At 44.0% G+C, this 21,781-nt stretch overlaps 1 protein-coding gene across 1 annotated transcript in view; it reads right to left on the bottom strand.

Annotated features, from left to right (window-relative positions):
- Nucleotides 1-21,188, bottom strand: part of MAP4K5 (mitogen-activated protein kinase kinase kinase kinase 5) — a 34,220-nt gene extending 13,032 nt beyond the window's left edge. Inside the window, exons 1-15 of the mRNA XM_082284093.1 lie at nt 21,175-21,188; nt 20,467-20,524; nt 10,557-10,647; nt 9,349-9,413; nt 8,393-8,448; nt 7,886-7,933; nt 7,755-7,797; nt 6,434-6,506; nt 5,562-5,693; nt 4,906-4,968; nt 4,357-4,438; nt 3,629-3,745; nt 3,382-3,460; nt 2,718-2,776; nt 2,256-2,317 (exon numbers count right to left, since the gene is read on the bottom strand). Coding sequence (XP_082140219.1) covers nt 2,256-2,317; nt 2,718-2,776; nt 3,382-3,460; nt 3,629-3,745; nt 4,357-4,438; nt 4,906-4,968; nt 5,562-5,693; nt 6,434-6,506; nt 7,755-7,797; nt 7,886-7,933; nt 8,393-8,448; nt 9,349-9,413; nt 10,557-10,612 — 935 coding nt within the window. The 5' untranslated portion in view covers nt 10,613-10,647; nt 20,467-20,524; nt 21,175-21,188. The remainder of the gene's footprint in view (nt 1-2,255; nt 2,318-2,717; nt 2,777-3,381; nt 3,461-3,628; nt 3,746-4,356; nt 4,439-4,905; nt 4,969-5,561; nt 5,694-6,433; nt 6,507-7,754; nt 7,798-7,885; nt 7,934-8,392; nt 8,449-9,348; nt 9,414-10,556; nt 10,648-20,466; nt 20,525-21,174) is intronic.
- Nucleotides 21,189-21,781: the final 593 nt, after the last annotated feature.

The raw sequence follows: 21,781 nt of genomic DNA, 5'->3' as shown, positions 1-21,781 counted from the left end.
TCACACCATCAGCTTTTGATTCCCTACCTGGCATTTCAAATATTGTTGAAATGTCTCACAACAGTACAATATAAAAAGAGAAAAAAAAGAACAGAGGAAGTTACTAGGAGACAAATGAAGAAAAGCCTTAAAGGGAAGTTTCCTTATTTATACATATACACAAAAGACCCAGACTGTTTCCCACTATAGTGGGAATTTTTGTTTCAAAGCTACTCCAGGGACAACAACAAGAAAAGAAATTGTGACTAGAGGATCAAAGCAACACTGAAAATATAGTCTTGAAGGAAAAAAAAACCCTGATAAAATTTTGCAAAATGGCAATTTTCAAGCTGTGTCTTTAAAGGGCAATGACCAGGAAAACGCAGCCAAATTTGGATTAATGTGAAATTTCCCTACAAGTCACTTCTGAGGGAAAGCAGCAGGAACTACTAAAAAATTTAAAGGAGAAAAAGCCTCTCTTTCTGAAAGGTTCTTGTTGCCCAGAGCAGCTGTGGCTGCCTCTGGATCCCTGGAAGTGTCCAAGGCCAGGCTGGATGGGGCTTGGAGCAGCCTGGGACAGTGGAAGGTGTCCCTGTCCATGGGATGGGCTTTTAGGTCCCTTTCAACCCAAATCTTTCTGAGATTCTATGGAAACCTCCATAATGCAGAAAAATCTATAAAAAATTAATTAAAAAATGCTACAGTGAGAAAACCAAGGAATCAGTTCAACCACCAGGTACACATCCTGGTATTCCCCTGAATTCCTAAATCAGGGATATCCCTCACCATCCACTCTGATAAAAGCCAAAGGGCTTGAAAAGCCAGGACCCTCCAGCACACATCCTCTCTGGACATCCCAGGGATTACTCAGAATTGCTGGGACAGAGGAGTTATGCATTTCCTGTTTATCTTTCCAACTGGAAGCGGTTTCCAAGTGAGCAGCACGGATTCACCATCCAGGACTGTTGTGCCTGCTCTCCTTCCAAATGAATCCGTACCTATTTACTGATTTACAGCCCTGGGAATGTTGGCTGCAGCTTTAGCACAGCCTGGTACAGACAAAGCCACAGGAACAGGATCGAGTCCCTGAGTCCCTCTGCCAGGAGGAGCTTCCCTCCCTCCCTGCTCCTCGACCCCACAGATTCCAGCTGTCTGCAGAAAATCCAGCACTCCCAGCAAGGCTTCAATGTGCAGCTCAGCAGGGTCACACAAACAAACCCAGGGCACAGGGAGGGGAGAAAAACAGGCACTGCCTTTACTGGGCAGGGAGAGGCAGAGCCCAGAGTGCCCCAAAGTGAAGGCCTGGAGCCCCCAAACTCCTGCTACAATGAGACTGGGAGCAGGAAAACCAGGATGCTTCAAAAGGCTCAACTCCTGGCAACCTCCACCAGCTTTTCAGGGGGCTGTAGTGTCAGCTGACAGCTTATGCAAGACTTTTATCTGCAGAAAAAAAAAGCCAAAGAAATTCACTGTCTGCTGCTCAGTTCCAAATAAAGATGGGAAACAGGCTCTTGGAGCTGAGCAATTATTTGAGCCCAGATACCATCTTTCCCTACATCTGAACCTCCACACTCCTGACTGCAAATCCAGGGATTGCCTTTAAAGGCAGAGTCCAGTCTTTTGCAGCAAAAGGAAGGTACACACCTAAAAAAAATTCAGTCCTAACTTGGAGAGAATTGTGCTCCTGTACTTCAGGCCTGCTTTATCCCAGGGAAACCAGCTATAAACACATCTTTCCCTAAAACATTTCACCCCAAAACACTCCGTGGCTGAGTTATAAATGACACTGATCAGACCCCACAGCAGGAGGAGCTGGGCAGTGTTACTGAGCTTGGTAAAACTCAACATTCAGAACTGGCTTCTCCTTCCCTTTCTCGAGTTCAGGGCTGTGCACAGGCCTTGGCACAGGATGTTACAACCACAGCCACAGCTCAGAAGAGAAGTGTGAGGCCAGAGCAGGATCCTGAACTCAGCTTTGCTGCAGGAAACTCACTGTGGCTGTGTTATGTCACTGTCCCGATCATGCATTTACACTTCCCACCTACAAACTTAGAACAAGCTGCTGCTGGTGGTGGTTAAAAGAGATTAAAAGTCACTCTCCAAGAGAATTGACCAAGCACCTGCAGAAGGAGGGCTGCACGCTGGGTAACACCTCCTTAAATGATCAACATTAAAGTGGATCAGGGCTTATGGTTTGATTTTTTTTAACACAACTCATTTTTCTTTCAGTTTCATATTAAGTCACAGAAAGAAAAGATGGTTTGATCTGTACTTACTTGTTGCTACCATCAACAAAAGGATTCCAATGTGAAGCAAAGTCACTGCCAGCTGCCACAACCTGAAAATGCAGAAATTGTTATTTTTACCCCTCCTTGTCAAACTAAAGTGCCTTAAAGTACCTGATCCACCACACACAAAGAGGCCTGAGGATTCCCCAGCCCTGCAGAATGATCTACAAACAGGAAAATCAAATTCCAAAGTGAAATAACATCTTACAATCTATAAATTATTGATTTTTTTTTCTTCTTAGACTATTAAGCAGCACCTGGAAATGGTGTAATATCCAGATCAAGCAGCAATAAGGAACAGGAAAACAAAAATTGATAGTGACAAATCCAGTAAGGGCCACTTAGGGAACTTTAAAAATATTTTTCCAGCAAGTTGCTAAGGGTTGAACCCCAAAACAGTGACGAGATTGTGATTTTAATAAATAAAGAAACCCCCAAACTCCTCCTTACCATCTCATCCCGAGCTTCTGTTTCTTTGCGTAGAGGAGGCTCAAACTGCAGCTTATCAACTACAAAATATTATAATTTCATAATTAATACACAAAACCTTGCACTAGAGCCCTCTTTCAGTGCTCACTGCAGTGAAATTCAGGTAGGAACAGATGTAAATATCGGGTACACAACACTGAATTTGCCTCTCAAACGAGCAGCACTTCACTATCAGCCTCTTTGTCTGAATGCTCGAATTTGCAAATATGAAACCCACAAGAAAGGCCAAAAGCAAATACCAAGTCACAGAAACGTAACTCTTTAACCACTTGTCACTTTGAAATGCATGTGAAAGAGAAGAAAGAGACTCTTGAATAGCAAATTTCCCAAAGTGTGATACACACGGTGCAGAGGAGCTGCCAGTGTTGGTGCTACCAAAGACTTTTGACCAAACCTGGAGATAAAACCATTTCTACTTTCGACATTTCACCTTAGATTCATCTGAGTAGTTTATTAATATAGATAATTAATTTTAGTTTTCAAGAATTATTATTGGAGATTCACGTGCTGCTTCTCCTGGGTTTGCTTCCCAAATGGGAAGAGATTTTTGGGAAACGACAACACCCGACATCCTCCAGAGGCAAATCACCCCCCAAAAAAAAGGGAAAGCAGGGCAGGAACTCACAGTTTATCTCTGATGCTGTTCTCTCTGCCCTGATGTTCCTGTTGGTGGAGCGGATCGTGTGGCGGATAACGGAGTGAGGCTGCAGGGGTGGGAAGGGAGACGTGAGGGAAGAGCACCAGCAACAACCAAACCAACAAGAACAAGGAGCAGCTGCTGCAGTTTGAGCTTCAATCTTCGATTCCCAAAGCAAAGCAGGGCATTTAAAGTGCAGTTTCAACAAAAAGCAGAGAATAAAAGATGTTCTCACCTCAAAATCGTCATCGTCAACTTCCCCATAGTGGGTGTGGTTCTCGGGGTTATTGACTTTGTCCAACAGCTCAACTGCTAAAGACCTCGAGAGCCCAGGCTGCCCTACAAAGCTGTGCTGTAACCACAGCAAAGAACACAAAAAGAAGAAGTTTTGATATGCAATTAATGGGTAACTCTCAGTAACAAACATTCAATACAGTTACTGATTCTTTTCTGCTTTCTGGAGGTTTGACTTTTTTCCATGACTCCTTCATGGCTGGACTTCCTGGTAACATAAACATGGAAACACCACACTCTGGGCCACTTGTAAACTGGGAATTAAACTCGAGTCAAACCAATAATTACACTTGAATTTCATTTTTTACATCAGCAGTTCGGAGTGTGGGAAAGCAGAGATACATCAAGGGCTGCTGAAATTTCTGGGAGTCAGGAAAGTCCAACTTCTACACAGCTCCAAGGCTGAGGCACCCACTTGCAGGAAGGCCAAGGTTGAGAACATGAAGCCAATTTCTGTAACTGTACCTGCCAAAAACTTTGTAAAACTGTGTAAAAACACTGAACAAAATCCACTTGCTAAGAGCTGATCAACATCTTTTTCCTTCAGATTTCACTCCATGTGTAGTAAGATTAAAGAAAATGGTTCCCCTTTGGTTTCCTACTGAGCTGTTGCTCCTTTGGAAGCAAGAGATCCCTTCCTGAGCTCACCAAATGCCCCAAATCACTTACAGAGAGGAGTCTGTCTGCTGTCGGTCTCTTCTTTGGATTTTTTGTAAGTGCTATTTTGACAAAATTATGGAATGTTGCCGACCTTAAAGAAAAAGGAGGGTTTATGTTGAATTTTGCAAGGTATTATTATTTTAAGACAGTTGCTAAGCAGATTACAAGAGGGTGTGATAAAGCAGAATGCTGTCCAGGTATCTCACCTCAGGTTTGAATAATGACATTTCCAAGTTAACAAAATAGGGACAAAACCCCACTTGATTCATGGAACTTGCATGGAAAACATTTTGGTACAGGAAATGAACCAAGCATGGCACCAGGAATTTATCACAGGGTAAAGAAACCAGGAAATGCCCCATGACAGGAATTAAGGGGAAAGGTTTTCTTCTAAAACATACAAAGAGCACCAAAGAAGGGTTTCTTCTTCAATAATAATGAATATTTTTTCCCTTTATCTATAAAATCATAGAATCATGAAATGATTTGGGTTGGAAGGGACCTTAAGGATCATGTAATTCCAACAAAATATGGAACAAAGGAAGGAGTTCCACCTACCATTTTGCTTTTTCCTTTAGCTTTGGCGGTTGAAAATTACTTTTTGACATTAAAAAGAGAGCCCTAAAGGGAAAGAAAGAGTAATGATATAATATGGTAAAAAAGTAAACTAATTTCATTTAAAAATCTAAATACTTTAACACTTTCTGGTGAGAACCACACTGGTGAAACTGGATTAGAGTCTGCACTGTGTTAAAAGAGAGATACACGGAATCTGTCGATTTTATCTTTAAATAAAGTATTTTTAGTGCCATGAATAATCCTGTTAAACATTAGGCTATGGCTTCCCTAGTGGTTTGCTATCACCAGTGAATCTGCCCCTGTTCCTAATCAGACTCCTGATCCCGGAATCCCAGAATGGTATGGGTTGGAAGGGACCTTAAAGCCCATCTCATTGCAACCCCCTTGCCCATGGCACCTTCCACTAGGCCAGGTGCCACCAAAAATTTTTCAATTTCAAGGTTTTGGTTATAATTTCCATTCCAAATGTAAGGTTTTAGCTGCATTCTGATGCCTTGAAGTCAGACACGAAAACAGACAGTCAGAGAAGGAATCTTGGTGTGAGTTTCTAGCTCTGAGCTCCAGAGAAGGTTCAACTGAATCCTGACAGCTCCTGCTGGGATTCAGGGAGGTGCTGGAGGCAGAGAAGCACAAACCTCATGGGGTGGAGGTCGAACATGGGTGGCTGGAGCTCTGCCAGCTCGATGGCCGTGATGCCCACGGCCCAGATGTCGCACAGCTGGTTGTACCCCCCGTTCTTCTCCACCGCTGCCACCTCGGGGGCCATCCTGGAAAACCAACGCGGCATCACCCAGAGCACCTCTGCACACAACCCCCCTTCCCAAGGGGGAATCCACCTGGAGAGCTCCTCAGGAAGCACCCAGAGGTGTTTTGCCCCGGGTCAGGGGCTGGGAATAGCACCAGGCTCAGCATTCCCAGGAAACCAGATCATCTCCCTGCCCTCAGCCCTCCTTCTCCAGCAGGGCCGCAACAATTAAAAGCCATTGTCTGGTTGAAGCTGTTTGCCCAAAAACACCACCCTAGGCAGCTCCTCTGCATCCCAGTGATGCCTAAACCCAGCCAAATTTGCATATTAACCCAGCTCAAGATTTACAATGATTATTTGCATATTAAATGTTGCCTTGTGCAGACATTAATCAGTAGGGATGATTAAAAGAGAATTTAAAAATCTCGTTTCCCTTCTGCACAGAAATCAGAGAGACACTATTTTAGTCATTAAAAATGTAAGACTGAGAAACTAAATAACCACTGGGATCCCCCCAAAAAAGGAGAATATTCTGCATTAATGACTTTGGGAGGAACAACAACCCTGCCTCAAATACCAAATAGCTTTTGTTACAGCAACAGATCAGCTCCAATCAGTGCTTCCCAGATTTTTAGCCTCTGGGCATTTTACTTGGAAGAAAGGGAATTATTGCAATTTCTATACACATATGTGTGTGTTTGAGAATTTTTGGCATAAATACAGACTCAGCTCTGCAGCACAGCAATCAAAGTGGTTTCTTACCAGTAAGGGGTGCCAATAAAGGATTTCCTCTTTGCAATAGTGGCTGTTATTTTTGCTGCTACTCCAAAGTCAGCTGGAAAATCAAATCAAATCAAATCATCAGAGCCTTAGAAATCCCAGTTTAACACCCCAATCTTACTGTGTTATGAAAGAACAATCATGGGTCTCATCCAAATTAAAAACTCATTAAGGGAAACAAAGATTAATAATAGGATCATTAATGCCTTCACTGACATGACTTCAAATCAAAGAGTATTCTTTGTACACACAGCTCTTCTCTTAGATCATTTTTCCATCTCAAAATACCTCAACCAGAATTTGTGGATATTCAATTCTAGAGGAAAAATAGCATCATCCTTGGTAAGATGAAAAGGTACAAAAAGTACCTTTAGTGTGTTATTTATGGAGGAACTGTGATGGGGCATCTGTTCTCTGCCCTGGAGACTCTGTCTAGGGGCCAATCATCCCTTGGCCTCAGAACTCCCAAGCATCAGGTGGTCTTGGAGAGCCAAAAATCATTTAAATCCATTTTATTTTGATTGATTGGTGGTATGACAGCTGGAGGATAACCTGGGGAAATCCAGCCAGCTCAGCAGGCAAAAGGGAGGTACCACTGTGTATCCCAAGTTTAATGCAGGGAGCGGAATCTCCTCTCAGTGTCAGGGTTGTACTCCTGGTTTTTTCCTTCTTTAAAAAGCTGTCCTTTCCCAACACAGCATTCCTGGTTCCCCACAGGGCTGTGGAGGTGTTGAACTAATGCACAACTGCCCTGACTCCAGTGGGATGATGAGAATGCCATGGCAGCTTTTCCCTGTACACCTCGGAGTTTTCCTCTCCTGCACCTTTGTGGAAATGCCCAACACCCCACACAGAGCCAGGATCAGATCCCACTGTTCCACAGGCTGCCAGGCTCTGGAGATGCCCTCCCACACAGGGGATCCTCAGAGACTCTCAGGGACAACTGCCACCCTGGCCAGGGATAAAAACACTGATAGCCAGGTAATCCCAGCCTGGAAAATTCCAAGAAAATCTGGGAGGCTTCAAGGCTCAGTGGTTGAATAAGGAAATTATCTATAATTTCTTGAGAGAATACAAAACTTCTCATCTCCTACATAGCCAAGCCATGGATACCCACTTTGTCATCACTTTCAATCATCACCCATTGCCCCAAATAATCATGGAGTCATTTAGGTTGGAAAAGACCTTTAAATTATGGAGTCCAACCATTCCCCAGCACTGCCCAGGCCACCCCTGCCCCATGTCCCCAAGTGCCACATCCACAGGGCTCTTAAATCCGTATTACAAAATTCAGGGAACTCACCTAATTTAACATCTCCATGGTCTGTTAGTAGAATGTTTGCACCCTAAAACAAAATAAATTAAAAACCTTTATCAGGAATATTTTTCCTGCACCAGGAACTGCAAGATGAATTTCTCAAGGTTCCAAGTTACCTTTATGTCTCTGTGCATTTTGCCCTTCATGTGTAAATAAGCAAGACCCTGGAAATAAAAGACACAATGAGTTATTGTGCCATTTGTTAACATCCTACAAAGCCAGTCCCACTGAATAAATTTAATTTTCTCAATGTATTTTATTTGGAAATGGAGACATTTGAGATCTGCAGATAAGGGGTGCTTTGCCTTGTATTTCTCAGTTATCAGCAGTCCCAAAACAAAAGGGAATTTTATTTATCTGCTTGTAGTATTTTACCCCCACACAACATTAAATTTACCACCACAGGGCAGGCAGGCAGTTCAAACTTTAAGCAAATATTTGCATGATATTACACTAGGATTTCTTGCTAATTTTTATTTACAGTATGGAAACTAACAGGTTACCCCTGGTTAACTGGTTTCTGCTTGGTTCCCAGTGGAAGTGATGGAACTGAAATAATTTCCTGTATCTGCTTTATTTACATGGAATAAACACTTGATTGTGCACCTGCAGAAGTACAGTACCTGTAGCGTTTCCCTGCACACATAAGCAATCTGTAACTCTGACAGAGGTCCTGTTACTGCAAATAAAAATTCAAAAGTCAATTTACAACACACAGCACATAAATCACATTGTGAAGCAGCCAAAAAATGGTTTGTCCATGCAAAAGTTAAAGGCTGGTTTTACATGATCTGTATTGTACACTGAGCTGAAAAGAGGGGTTTGTTTGCTTCTTTTACAGAAAGGCTTTCTGTAAAAAAACCCAACCCAAACAGCACCATAACAGAAGACAATACCCACAGTGAGAAGAAAACCTGTTTTCACAGATCCTAATTATTATTTTACAAGTGATTTTGTAGTATTTTGTATTGTGAGGAAACAAAAAGTGACTTCTGCTAATATTTTAATATTAGAAATAGGAATGTTTCATATCAGGGACTATCTAAGGGGCTTGGAATTGTTTTAAAGGATTTGTACTAAGTAGTTGAGAAATAAAGCAGAAAGAGCTCTGGCATCCAAAAACTCAGTGTTATCATTTAAATGCAGAGCAAATCTCCAGCTGCTTTTCCAACAACTCCAATAAATTCTTCTACAGCATCAACAACTCCAGATGAAACTTCAGGAAAGAAAATAATACAAGAGTGAGGTGGTATTTCACAGGGGCAGGAATAAGAGTAATTTTTCCCCTTTCAAGATCAATTTTTGAGATTTCCCAGTACAAACTGCTTCCTCAGCCCATGCACAGTGTCCATATCCAACTGTTCTGCCATAAAATGCTGGTCACCACATCTGAAAAGTGCTCTCAAAATCTCTTGACCATAGCTAGAACCCCCAGTTCATGCCCCCCAAAAACCCCCACATCCAGTGCCAACTGTTCCCTGTAGGGGAATTATTTATTAGTAGTAGTTATTATTTATTTTTCTTCTTTGCAGAAAGCTTCCCAAGGTAAAAAAAAAAGTGAAAATAAGTGCCCAAGTACCATGGTAAATGTCTTGGAGGGATCCCCCACCGCAGTATTCCATGCATATCCACAGCTTCTCACGGCTACCAAAACAAAATGAAAGCACAGGCATCAGAGGCTGACTGATGTGGATACAGAACAGAGTTAATCATCATTATTTAAATTATTGTCTCTTGGTCTTGATCACTCTCTGTTAAAAATACACATTCTGATACATGAGCAGCAGTTACCTGTTATTAATAGAAATTCTTGTGTTATTAATAGAAATTCTCAGGTTATCAATATAAATTTTCACCAATAAAAATGAAAATTTCATGCCAAAGTCCCTGAGAAATGTTCAAACATTATCAAACCTAAAAGGTTTAACTTTAACTCTACAATAAAACACCTGAGGTTTAGCTGCTATCAGCAAAATTAAATTAAGTAACACACTAAACTCCGTGTTCCAATCTTAAATTGAAATTACCTCATTAAATCTAAAAAACTCTTCATGCCCTCCAAAATGGGGAATTAGAAATTCAGCCATTTAATTCCAGTTGAGTCCATTTGGGCTGTAGGGATTATTTAAATGCAGCCCTCCAAGAAACCCAAAGATGAAGCCTCGTAGGAAAAAAAAGACCAAACAGGCAAAGTGCTGATTTTTATTCCCACAGAGGCAATTGATAAATGACAGAGCTCCACAGAAATGGAGAATATTCCCCAATTTCCTGTATAACATTTCATGGGAAGGTGCAGGCAGCTGACACCACCTTGGTTCTGCCTCTGTTACACCAGAACTGTGAAAAATATTATTACCAGCAGCTCAAATTTTTAACTCCCTGGCCATACTTTCAAATTTTTAACTCCCTGGCCATACTTTCATAGCCCAGAGAACTATAATTAAATAAAACATCCAAAGGCAATTCTGCTCTAGAGAAATAACGATCTGCTTTTATATTAGAACTGATAAATGTGTGAGTGGGACTGGGTCTGTTGCAAGAATCTCCAAGGGAAAAGTTTCGTTCTGTTCCTAGTGATAAAAATATTCCAGCCTTTTGGCCAGCAGAGAAAACAAACTATTAGTCACTTTTGTTTTTTAAAGCCAATTGGGTTGGCTTAAAAAAAACAAAACCAAGGGCAATTCAACCTCTGGAAGAAGATTTCAAGAGGATTCAAGGACTAAACCAGACTGGGATTGTTTTAGGAGAGAACCAGCAGGAATATTGATATAAAAAGTGGGGTTTTACCTGAGATAACTCCCAAAATAGGCGACTATGTTGCAATGTTTGCATTCTTTAACCATATATATCTCTTGCTGTATCAGTGAAAAGTCATCTCCTGAAAAACAGGAAGCAGCCAGGGTTACATCATGCATGGCTGAACATTTGGGGAGGTCTGGAGCGATGCACAGAACTTGGGAAAACATGCCAAGGGCTTGGATCGCAGCCAAAACCCTCCGAGCACAGCGACCTCTTATCCACCATCCCCACAGCACAATTCCTTACTCCATGCTTTTATGAGGCACAAATATTTCTTGAAGACCAACAGAGCAGGGCTGGCCTGGTGGCCTGAGCATGATCTGTGAGTTCAGAGGGCTCCAGGGAAGCAGCCCAGGGATCCCAGGGAGGGAAGGGAAGAACCCTGGAGCAGCCCTGGGGTATCCATCAGAGAGCCCCAGCTGGAGCTGACCCAGCTGCTCACAGCACAAAGACAGCAGCGAGGATTGCTGGAAGCTACTTCCAGAGTCTTCTGCCTGGAAAGAGTGGAGGCTACATTCCCCAGGCTGGTTATTAGGAATATTTCATTCCCAAGGGACCTGGATGGAGCATATGGCCTGCACGCCCACTTGGCTGACTCAGAGCTGCCTCGTCACGAGGGTGGTTTTGGGTGACAACACTTGTGCACATTGGCACATCCTAAGTATCTTTTGGGGGAAAAAAAAGCATCTACTGAAAAATCCATTATGAGCAGGGCATGCTTCTGCCACTTTAATACAAAGAGGTAAATTTTTCTAAATTAAAAAGCAATCATTTCAGAGATGCAATTTATATTTGTATTTGTGTAGAGAAGAAACCCCCTTGAGAGAACTTCCAAGTAGAGGATGTTCTCCCCAGAATCCTGAACTCAAACCCTGCAGCTCTGCTGTAATATTTTATATATTATTAACTTTATTCATCCTTTGGCATGGAAGGACAAAGGGGAATGGCTTTAAGCTGAAGAAAGGGACATTTAGATGGGATAAGAGGAAGAAATTATCAGCTGTGAGGGAGGTGAGGCCCTGGCACAGGGTGCCCAGAGCAGCTGGGGCTGCCCCTGGATCCCTGGCAGTGTCCCAGGCCAGGTTGGACACTGGGGCTTGGAGCAGCCTGGGCTAGTGGGAGGTGTTCCTGCCCATGGCAGGGGTGGCACTGGATGAGCTTTAAGGTCCCCTCCCACCCAAATTATTCTGGGATGTTTACTTTTGTTTAAAGTTTCCCCAGTAAAACTCCCTCCTGTATTAAAGTCAGGGATGTCCAACCCAGCAAACATGAAGTGCTTTATCCTGCTCCCTTTAATTTAGATGATTTTGACAAGTCCAAGAGGACTCAAGCACTGCTGTAAATTGAATTCTTCATGTGTTTATTTAAGTAACAGCACAGCTAATATTTTTTAATAACCTCTTTTAAAATAGATGTTTATATTTGCTGAGCTTTGAGGCAGCTTCCCTGAGAACAGTGGCGCTGGCAAAAAAAGTATCAGTGTGTTACAACAGAAATTATCACAACCTTTATGTCCCAGTGACTGCCAGAGTTTTATTTAAGAAAATAACTCTGAAAAACGAAGGTAGAAGGGAACCCACTCGCGAGAATCCACCCCTGACTGATTTAAGTAAATCCTCAAGGGCTTCTTGATGTTGAATTATACGGAGAAACACTTCACTGGGGCAGGAAAACAGTAGTAGAGAAGTTTCAAATGTCAAGAGGCTTTTTATAAACATCAGTAGTATTTTTTTAACCAATGAAAAAGAGAGAAGGCAACACAACTTCATAAATTTAGCGCAGATTTCACACTGGGCTTGGTTTAGGGGTTACCTTGCAGCTACAACTTTGCTTGGATTCACACATCCTGCTCATAAATGATCACTGTGAGTGAAGGATTTCTGAGTTTAGAGAATCATGGAAGCATGGGATGGTTTGGGTTGGAAGGGACCTTAAATCCCATCCAGTTCTACCCCATGCCATGGGCAGGGACACCTTCCACTATCCCCAGGCTGCTCCAAGTCCCATCCAGCCTGGCCCTGGACACTTCCAGGGATCCAGGGGCAGCCACAGCTTCTCTGGGCACCCTGTGCCAGGGCCTCCCCACCCTCATAGGGAAGGAATTCCTTCCCAATATCCAACTGAAATCTACCCTCTCCCAGCTTAAAACCATTTCCCCTTGTCCTGTCCCTCCAGGCCCTTGTTCAAAGTCCCTCTCACTCATTTTCATAAGATCCTTTAATTCAAGCTTGAATCTGATGGATTCATTCCTCCCATTTCTCCAACAAACTGTTGAATTCTCACAGTCAACAACTGGAGCCTTTTCAAACTACTCGAGTATTTTCAAGAAAGTCAAATCTAAACAAGGTCGAAAGCAAAATCCTCCCACCCCCACACTGAAAAAATTCCATCTTTCTCCACCACCATGAGTTCAGAAGATCCAATGCCAAATCCCCGTGGCCTCTTCAAATCAAAGAATCCTTGAAACGTCAGCTGCAGCCTTTCAGCACAGCTGAATCCTGACCCATGTGAAAATCATGGTTGAGAAGCATCCCCAAAACAGCAAAACCTTGCAGGCAGCAGCTGGAACTGCCCCTGGATAGCACATGGATCGTGCTTCTGAGTGTGGGGCACCAGCCAAGGCAGTTCTAGGAACCATGACTAATGGGGGGAAATTGAAGGAAATGCAGAGATTCAGGCTAGCAAAGGACTGACAGTGAAAAGATAACAACCTTCATGCACATAAAAGATAGCAGGGAAGTGGGGAGAAGGGATAATCCATTCCCAGTTTTATAATAGCATAATTAGCAATGGGTTTAGATTGCCTTAACCTCCATTCCCTGGACAGATGAAAAGGTTCTCCTACTGGAGTAATATCACAGTGCTGAATGTGAAGGGATGGGAATCTGTAAAATCTCCAACAAATGAAAAAAAAAAAAAAGAAGAAAACAACAAAAACCCACCAGGAATGACTTGGAATGATCCTGCCTGTAGAAGAGGGAGACAGCAAAGATGATCTTGTGATTTCCTATTAATAAATGAAGAATTCATGCAAGAAATGGGGGTTACTTACAGAGAAAGGGGTGGATTTGGAAGAGAAAGGATTTGGAAGAGAAAGAAGAAAGAAGACAGGGAGCTGATAGAGAAGTAGCAAACAGATGGAAAGAAGAGAAGTTATCCATGAGCAAAGTTTGGCTAAAATATGTAGGAAATTATTCAGAAAGATGAGACACAGAGATAGGAGAGGAGATGTATAGCTGCTCAAAGATGACAAGAATGAATACAAAACAAACTAATTCAGAGTTTCCAGGCAGCTGGAGTATTAATCTTGGCAAGAGACACTGGAATAGGGCAAAAATTAAAGATCCTTGGATAGCAGGGAAAAAAACCCAGACAGAATTTGTAGAAAATACTTCACTGAGAGGGAGACAGCAAGATAAAAAGAATTAGACCAAAGGTGACAAAATATCCATGCAAAGAGATCTGTTTTAGCCATCAGGGATTTGATGGTGAATAACAGGGAATTGGGAAAATTCGGTTTTGCCTGCTCACATGTTCACAGTTTTGGGATGTGTGGCACGCAGGGAAGGAACATCCATCAGGGAAGGCTGCAAGGCCCACGAGCAGGGACTGAGTCACTGCAGCCTCCTCTGGCAGGGAATTTTACTTCTGCAGAGAGCGACACGCGGGACATGTGGGAATATTCCACAATGGAATATTCTGCTCGGATGGCGGCCGCTGGAACCCACAGCCCTGTCATGAGGGGTGGGATCTGAGCCCATGCCAGAAGTTAAGCAAGGTAAGGGCTGGTAAATTCATGATAAATCTGTATTTAAATGGGAGATCGTGGAGAAAAGTGGTGACACATGGACAGCTGTGAATTATTCTACCTGCAGATCTCACCTGTGGGAGAGCTGGGAATGTTCACCTGGAGAAAGGAAAGATCCAGGGAGAGCTCAGAGCCCCTTCCAGGGCCTAAAGGGGCTCCATGAGAGTTGGAGAGGGACTGGGGACAAGGCCTGGAGGGACAGGACACAGGGAATGGCTTCCCACTGCCAGAGGGGAGGGATGGATGGGAGATTGGGAATTGGGAATTCCTGGCTGGGAGGGTGGGGAGGGGCTGGGCTGGAATTGCCAGAGCAGCTGTGGCTGCCCCATGATCTCTGGAAGTGTCCAAAGCCAGGCTGGACATTGGGGCTTGGAGCAACCTGGGCTAGTGGAAGGTGTCCCTGCCCGTGGCAGGGGGTGGAACAAGATGATTTTTAATGTCCCTTCCAACCCAAACCATTCCATGATTCTGTAACTCTGTGCAGAGCTGGAATGTACAGAAATCCTGCCATGTTTTCCTAGATGGAGAGCATGTGCATCCTGGATCCTACAGCCTGGGAAGGCTCTGATGGCTCTAGTGCCTATCACACAGCACTGTTGGATCTTTGGGCATTCCTGATCCTGATGGTTTTTAGTCAAATTTATTCCTGCACATATTTTCCTGTGCTCCACTGCTTTGAGTAGTCCCATCCTGCAAGAAGACCCCAGGTCACTTGTCACAACTATCCCTGGGAAAAGTGGTGAATCCTTTTGCTGTCCAAAAGGTGATTCCTGGGAGAGAAATTCCTCATTTTCGTTTTAAATTGGTTCATTCTGCATCACTTCAGAGCTGCATCACGGGGCTGGTGCTGTGTGGGAGCAGAGGGAGGGACAGGAGGCCAGCAGGAGAGTAGTGATGGCACTCAGAGTCATCCCAGTGTAACCAGAGGGTGGGACAGAGGCACATTTGAAGAGGTCAGACCTTCAGGGTGCAGGCACCCTTGCTGCACTCCTGTCCACTCCCTCACAGCCCCCACCACGCTGATGGACATGGATATGAGACTCCCAAACCTCTCCAGGCAGCCTGACCTGGGATTTTTAATAATATAACGAAGATCTGGGATTTTTAACACTGTAGTTAACATTTGTCATTTAAAAGTGAGATGACATTTAACAAGAGGATTGGAGGGACACTTGTAAGGGACGCTGAAGGACAAAGAGCAGGGTCACACCATCGCAGCCTCTGTGGGGACCATTCCTCAAACATTTCTTATTTCAATACCCTGAGTTCCCAAACAAGGAGAGGAATCCCTATGGGAATGACAACTATTTGCCCCAGTCCACAAACTCCACAGCCAAGCAACAGCCACAGTTCCTCTCCAGCTCTCCTGGAGCCCCTTCAGGCCCTGCAAGGGGCTCTGAGCTCTCCCTGGAGCCTTCTCTTCTCCAGGTGAGCACCCCCAGCTCTCCCAACCTCTCACACAGGTGAGGTCTGTGCTGACTTCCCAACATCTCTGTGCTCAACAGATCCCAATCACTCACTCCAAACCACTCTCCTGAACCTCAGGAAGGTTCAGGCTGTGCTGATGAAAGGGATGGCTTTCCCAAAATGATCTGTCATCCAGTTTCATCCATATCTTGTATATAAGTCTTTTATGTGCTGGTTTATCCAGACTGCTTTTCACAGGACTCATGGAAAGCTGCAGTCTGACAGAAAGAATTAAAATTCCCCAAACTTGAAACTCAGAAACTTGATTCCAAGCAGGAAACAGCTCTTTTGGAACTGGTGATGTTTCCACCAGCAGATTTTCCTGCTGGGCATGGAGCTGCCAACTGCTAACCACCGATGGTCCTCATTATCTCTCTGCTGATACAAAATAATCCCGATGGTGATGTGCTGCCACGAGCTGCACAGCAGGGAGCACACCAGAGCTTGGAGCGTGAGTTCCAACACCAGAACAACTTCCCTGTGGATTTTCTCTTCTGCCCTGCTTGGGGGGTCCTATTTATGAGCAGCCATGTCAACATGTTAATTGATAGTGCCCAGAGAAGCTGTGGCTGCCCCTGGATCTCTGGAAGTGTCCACGGCCAGGTTGGATGGGGCTTGGAGCAACCTGGGATAGTGGGAGGTGGCCCTGCCCATGGCAGAGGGTGGAACAAGGTGACTTTTGAAGTCTCTTCCAGCCCAAACCATTCTGGGATTCTGGGATTCCTCTCTCTTAGCAGTTTTTTTCCTCTCTCTCCTTGCCTTACCTACTCACTGTTGTACATCTCAGTCTTTCATTTCCACTCTCCCTCTTCACTATTGCTATTTTTCTCCTAATTCACCCCAAGTGTAACACTCTGCATTATTTCCAACTAAAATGTGTGACTTTCCAGCTTCTTCCCTACTTGTAAGCACTTCCTTCTCTCACCACAACTCCTTTTGTTGACCTTCCCCATCCCAGAAACCCTGTTTTAAGGGAAAACTTGCACTCCCTGGATCCTGCTTTGGACCCACACATTTCTTAAGAAGAACAGTGGATTATAAATTCATTGTAAGGATGCAAAGTAAAATCTGACCCCATTTCAACAAGTTAAATACAATTAAAATGCTGGGCACTCTGGCTCTGAAGTCCACGCTGCCTCTGCTTTGCTCTGTGGCTGCTCCAAAGTGGGTTTGAGCAGCTTTGAGGCTGTGGCAGCACCACGTGGGACATGGAATGGAACACACAGGCCATGTCCAGGCTTTAATGGCTCTGGAACACTTGGAACCTCAGGCATTCGGCCTCAGACACGATCCCAAACCCAATCAGGCTGCACAGCACAAGGCAGGGAAGGTGTGTGTGTGGTAATGAGAAGTTATTTTCATATTTCTTCAACCCCAGGTGCTGCCAACAAGAGTTCGAGCCCAGCAGGCTTAGCTTGAATCAGCCTTGGGCTTAGTTTAAATCAGCCTCAGGCTGGTTCTTCTCCATACTCATGTCATCTTTGGGGAATTTATTATAAGGAAAACAAGGCTGCCTTGCCTCAGTCCCCAAGGGCCCTGGACTGACAGTGCAGCTCTGCTGTGCTGCTCTCGTGGTCCAGAGGGACCAGACCCCCATCTGACCCTGACTCAGCCCCGTGGCCGTGCTCCTGTGTGGAAAATCACCTTCCTGAGCGGAACCATGGGATTCAACACACACCTCATGAACCAGACCTGGCTGGGAATGCACCGAGCACAACACCACACACCTCTGGATGACTCTGCCTCCTACAGCTCCATGTCCAGTTTCAGATCCAACTTGAAATAGGTAACTGGCTATTTCTGGGATCTCAAATGGAAAATGCAATCATTGGACCAAAAAAAAAAAAAACAAACAACCCAGCAGTGAGATTCTTCTTGTAACCTTGCAGAAGGTTCGGAGCACGACACAGGGCATTATTTATCATGACAGCAGTATTTAAAACAGACACTGGCATATTAAAAAATATTTTTTATTATATTCTCCCAGGGAGAAAGTTCCGTGGCTGAAAACTCCACTGGCAAATAGTTCCCTCTTTGTATCGAGTCCCCTCTCGATTCATCTGCTAAACCCATAGAAGGAAGAGGCTTTAGAGTTTCAGACAGCTTTGGCTGCTACGCTGCTGAGTACAGTTGGATTAGTTTCAGAAATAGAATTGGCTCCCAAATTATTTGAAGCATTTGTACTCAGGGAATGCTGGGAAATGTCATTAGTGTGCCATAATACTTTTGCCTAATGCTCTCCAAAGTCTATGCCAAAAAAAAAAAAGGGAAGAACACTATTTTGACTCCAGCAGCACAGCTCAAGTGACTGTGGGAGCAGCCCTAGAGAACTGCCCCAAATTCAAATAAATTAGTGGCAGCACTCTTCGAAGCTGAGTTTGTTTCATTTGTCTGGAGACAAAGGTAAGAGCTGATGAAATAAATACAGATCCATGCTGGGATCTGTTTTAAGCTGGAGTCTTTTTGCCTACACTCACTACCTGCAGGAGATGAGGGAGGAACAGGAACAAACCAGGACTTACCCCTGCTATGCCAGCAATATCCTGAATCTCCTCAAATCCTGCCATTTTATTGTCTGCAGGTCCTTCAGCTTTCATTCAACACATTCCTCACCTCCTCTGGAGCACTCTCTGCTTCAAGAGTCTTTTGTCTTCTGTTCCCAATTCCCCTGTCTATGTATTAATCAAGTGTTGAGTTTGGAGCTCTTATTTTTCCATCTGCTGATTAATTCCCATGGATGAGACATCTCCTCCTCCTCCTCCTCCTCCTCCTCCTCCTCCTCTCCAGAAGATGCTGTATATAACTCACAAGCCTATTTCTCTGGTGACTAATTTAGAGAATTTATTATCATTTTTTTTCCAGCTGTGCCCTACAGTGTGACAGCAGCTTGTGCTGGTGTTTGGAGGGGGCTGCCCTTCCTAGGAAAACACCACAGGTAATTCCAACAGCTCCTGACCTGGTCCAGGAATTAGTAGTGCACTGCAAGTACAGTCCTAAAAAACTACTCAAAGCCCTTAAAATTAGTCAGAAAACTGAAGTGTGTAGCAGTCAATTGTTTATTTCTTTAAAAATCTGGAATATTTTGAACATTAGAGCTAAAAAGGAATAAACAAGTAAATAATCCTCCTTCAAAACAAAACACCCAAAAAGATCCCTGCCAAGAGGCTGTGGGTGTACATGCTATGGATGGAGATCAGGTTGACAATGTTTAAAAGAAGACAGATCAAAAAAAAACAAACCAAACCAACAAAACTAGAAGAAATTGCTTCCCTGTGGTGATCAGACCGATATAATTAAACATAAGACATGGTCATCAGTGCTAATTAAGATGGGGTTCTCAGACTTTGGCCCAGAGGCTTGCATTTATCACTGTAGTGCTTAAGCAGCACCACAGAAAGGAGGGATCGTGCTCCTCCCTCAGTTCTATCGACAAAGGATTCAGCCTCTGCTTCACTTCAGCTTTCAAAACAACTCTCCAAATTCAGAATAAAACCAGACATACTTCACTTGGGTCAGCTGCAGTGACACAATGCTGGAGGAAGCTTCTCACTGAGGTAGCAGTGGGTTATTTTTGTCCTTTTTCTGTCACTAAAGCATTGCTCTGCCCCATCAGAGCCCTGCTGGGAAAACTGGTTTGCTCTCCACAGCCCCACTGCCCCAAATTCTGGCCACAGCGTTTCACACAGGGTTTGAGGAATTTCCACTGTGTTCCCACTGCCTAATTAGCCTTATCACTGCAATCCACATAATAAACCCAGCCCTGCTCTGCCAAGGGCGGGTGAGCAGTCACAGTCACCCAAAGGCAGTGGTTTTCACTTCTCCCCCAAGTCTCCCCATGTTTTTTCTACCTTCAGCCTTCAAACCCATCTCTTTTTCTGCACAGAACCAACCAGGAATAAAAATTAACCCTTCCCTCAGGCCCTTCAGCCCTGGATGGTCTTTAAGTTCTCTTCCAACTCAAATAATTCTGGGATTCTGTGACCCTTCCAGCATAAACCATTCTAGGATTTTATGATTTCCACTCAGGACACAATTTCAGATTTCAACTCTCTGTGAGGACTCAGATTGAACTTCAGCTCAGCAAATCTCCTGGGCAGCAAGGGAGATCTCCTGGGTCTCCTGCTTTTAGAACGAGTGGCAGAAACTTCAGAGGAAGTGACAGTAGGAGCCATTCTCCTCCCTCAGCACAGGTTAGAGAAAAGATGACACATTCAAAAGCACAGGGCTCTCGTTTTCCCAGTGCACCTTTGGTGGGAATCAGCATCGCTGCCTGATCCCTTCCCCCTTTCAACTCTCACAGCCCACCAGCTCCTCACTGTCTCAGAGCTCCCAATTTACCATCTGTCCCTACCCTTCTCTTTGTACTAACAACACGTTGTGATTGCAACATCTCTTTATGCAGCAATTGATCAGACAGATAAGAACAAACAAGGAAATAGTGAGCAGGACACAGCCAAAAGCAGTGGTACATCCTGCGGGGCTTCCTGTCATCTAACCACTGAAATTACAAAAAAAACCAACCCCAAACACTTCTTTTGTCTAGAACTTCACAGTGGGTGAAAATAAACACATGGAAAAAATGAAAATGCGATTCAAAAATACAGGAAAGAATGTAAAACTTACCAGGCTCTAACTTGATTATTTTTACAGCAGCCAGTTCTCCTGTATGAAGATTTCTAGCCTGAAACAAGAGAGTTAAAATACGTTTAATTATAATTCAAAGGCACCTCACAGTCTTAAAGATTGTGCAAAAATACAATGTTGTCTGATATAAATACAATGCAAAGCTGAGACCAACGTGGGTGAGGATAATCTGGGTTTGGAATTAGCACAGCACCAGCCTGGCTGGAATTGTGAAGTGTTCCTGGCAGTTCTTTTCCAGACTTTAAAACATCAACCAGCAAATTGCAGAATTGCTGAGGGTGGAAAAGCCCTCCAGGGTCATCCAGCCTGTGACTGTCACCACCTTGTCACCCAGCCCAGAGCACTGAGAGCCACATCCAGTTTTTCCTTGGACACCTCCAGGGATGGGGACTCCACCACGTCCCTGGGCAACCCCGGCCAATGCCTGATCACCCTTTCCAGGAAGAAATTCCTCTTGAGGTCCAACCTAAACCTAGAAACGAGAGTTCACACCTCTCAAACACCATTTTTAAGGGAAGTTTCTGCTACCCAAGGATGCATCAGGGGCTCACCCATCTCACAGTGCCAAACCTCAAGCGTGCCCCGAAAGTGGAACTGAGAGGGGCAAAGAGGCACTGCAGATGCACCAGGATGAGTCACAGCTCCCTGCAACAACTTCACTCTGGAAACAAACTCCTTCCAGCAGACCTTGGTCCCCACAATCCTCAGGAAGAAGAAGCAGCAGCTCCAATTAAGCCTTTTCAGAACTGTCCTCTCTGGATATGCTCCAAACTTCACCCTGAGAATTCAGTGCTGGAAGAAAACATTGCAGGAACCTCAGATACAGCAAGTTTTAAGAGGGGATTCCATTAACACTTTTTAATGATCTAAATCACTCAGACACCATCACCAGAGCTAAACTGTTATTTTGGACATACAGCCTGATTTAATTAGGCACTGTGGCGTTCCCCTTTTGTTGAGCATCCAGGAGTTACAGGAATCCAAACCCAATTGTTTCATTTTTAGCCTAACAAACCTGCAGAATCTTCTAAACAGCTGAAATCTGGTGAAGAGGTGGATTACAGAAAATGGAGGGAAAACTGGGTTAAGCTAAATCAATTTCAACTTAAGATAAGGATGTAGAGGAAATTTGGCCCTGTGAAGGGAGTCATTACAGAACATTCTTCTCTTGTGCATGGGCAAGAAGTTGTCTTAGAAACAGAGAAATGAAGAACCTGAAGGATTAACCCCTCAGTTTTATCAAAACTTATCAAGCTTATCAAACAGGGAAAGGCTTTCCAGCCAGGAAAAAAAC

Source organism: Coloeus monedula, assembly GCF_965178545.1.
Source record: "Coloeus monedula genome assembly, chromosome: 6".
Taxonomy (NCBI): domain Eukaryota; kingdom Metazoa; phylum Chordata; class Aves; order Passeriformes; family Corvidae; genus Coloeus; species Coloeus monedula.
The sequence above is the reverse complement of the archived record's forward strand: the minus strand, read 5'-3'. Positions and strand labels throughout refer to the sequence as shown.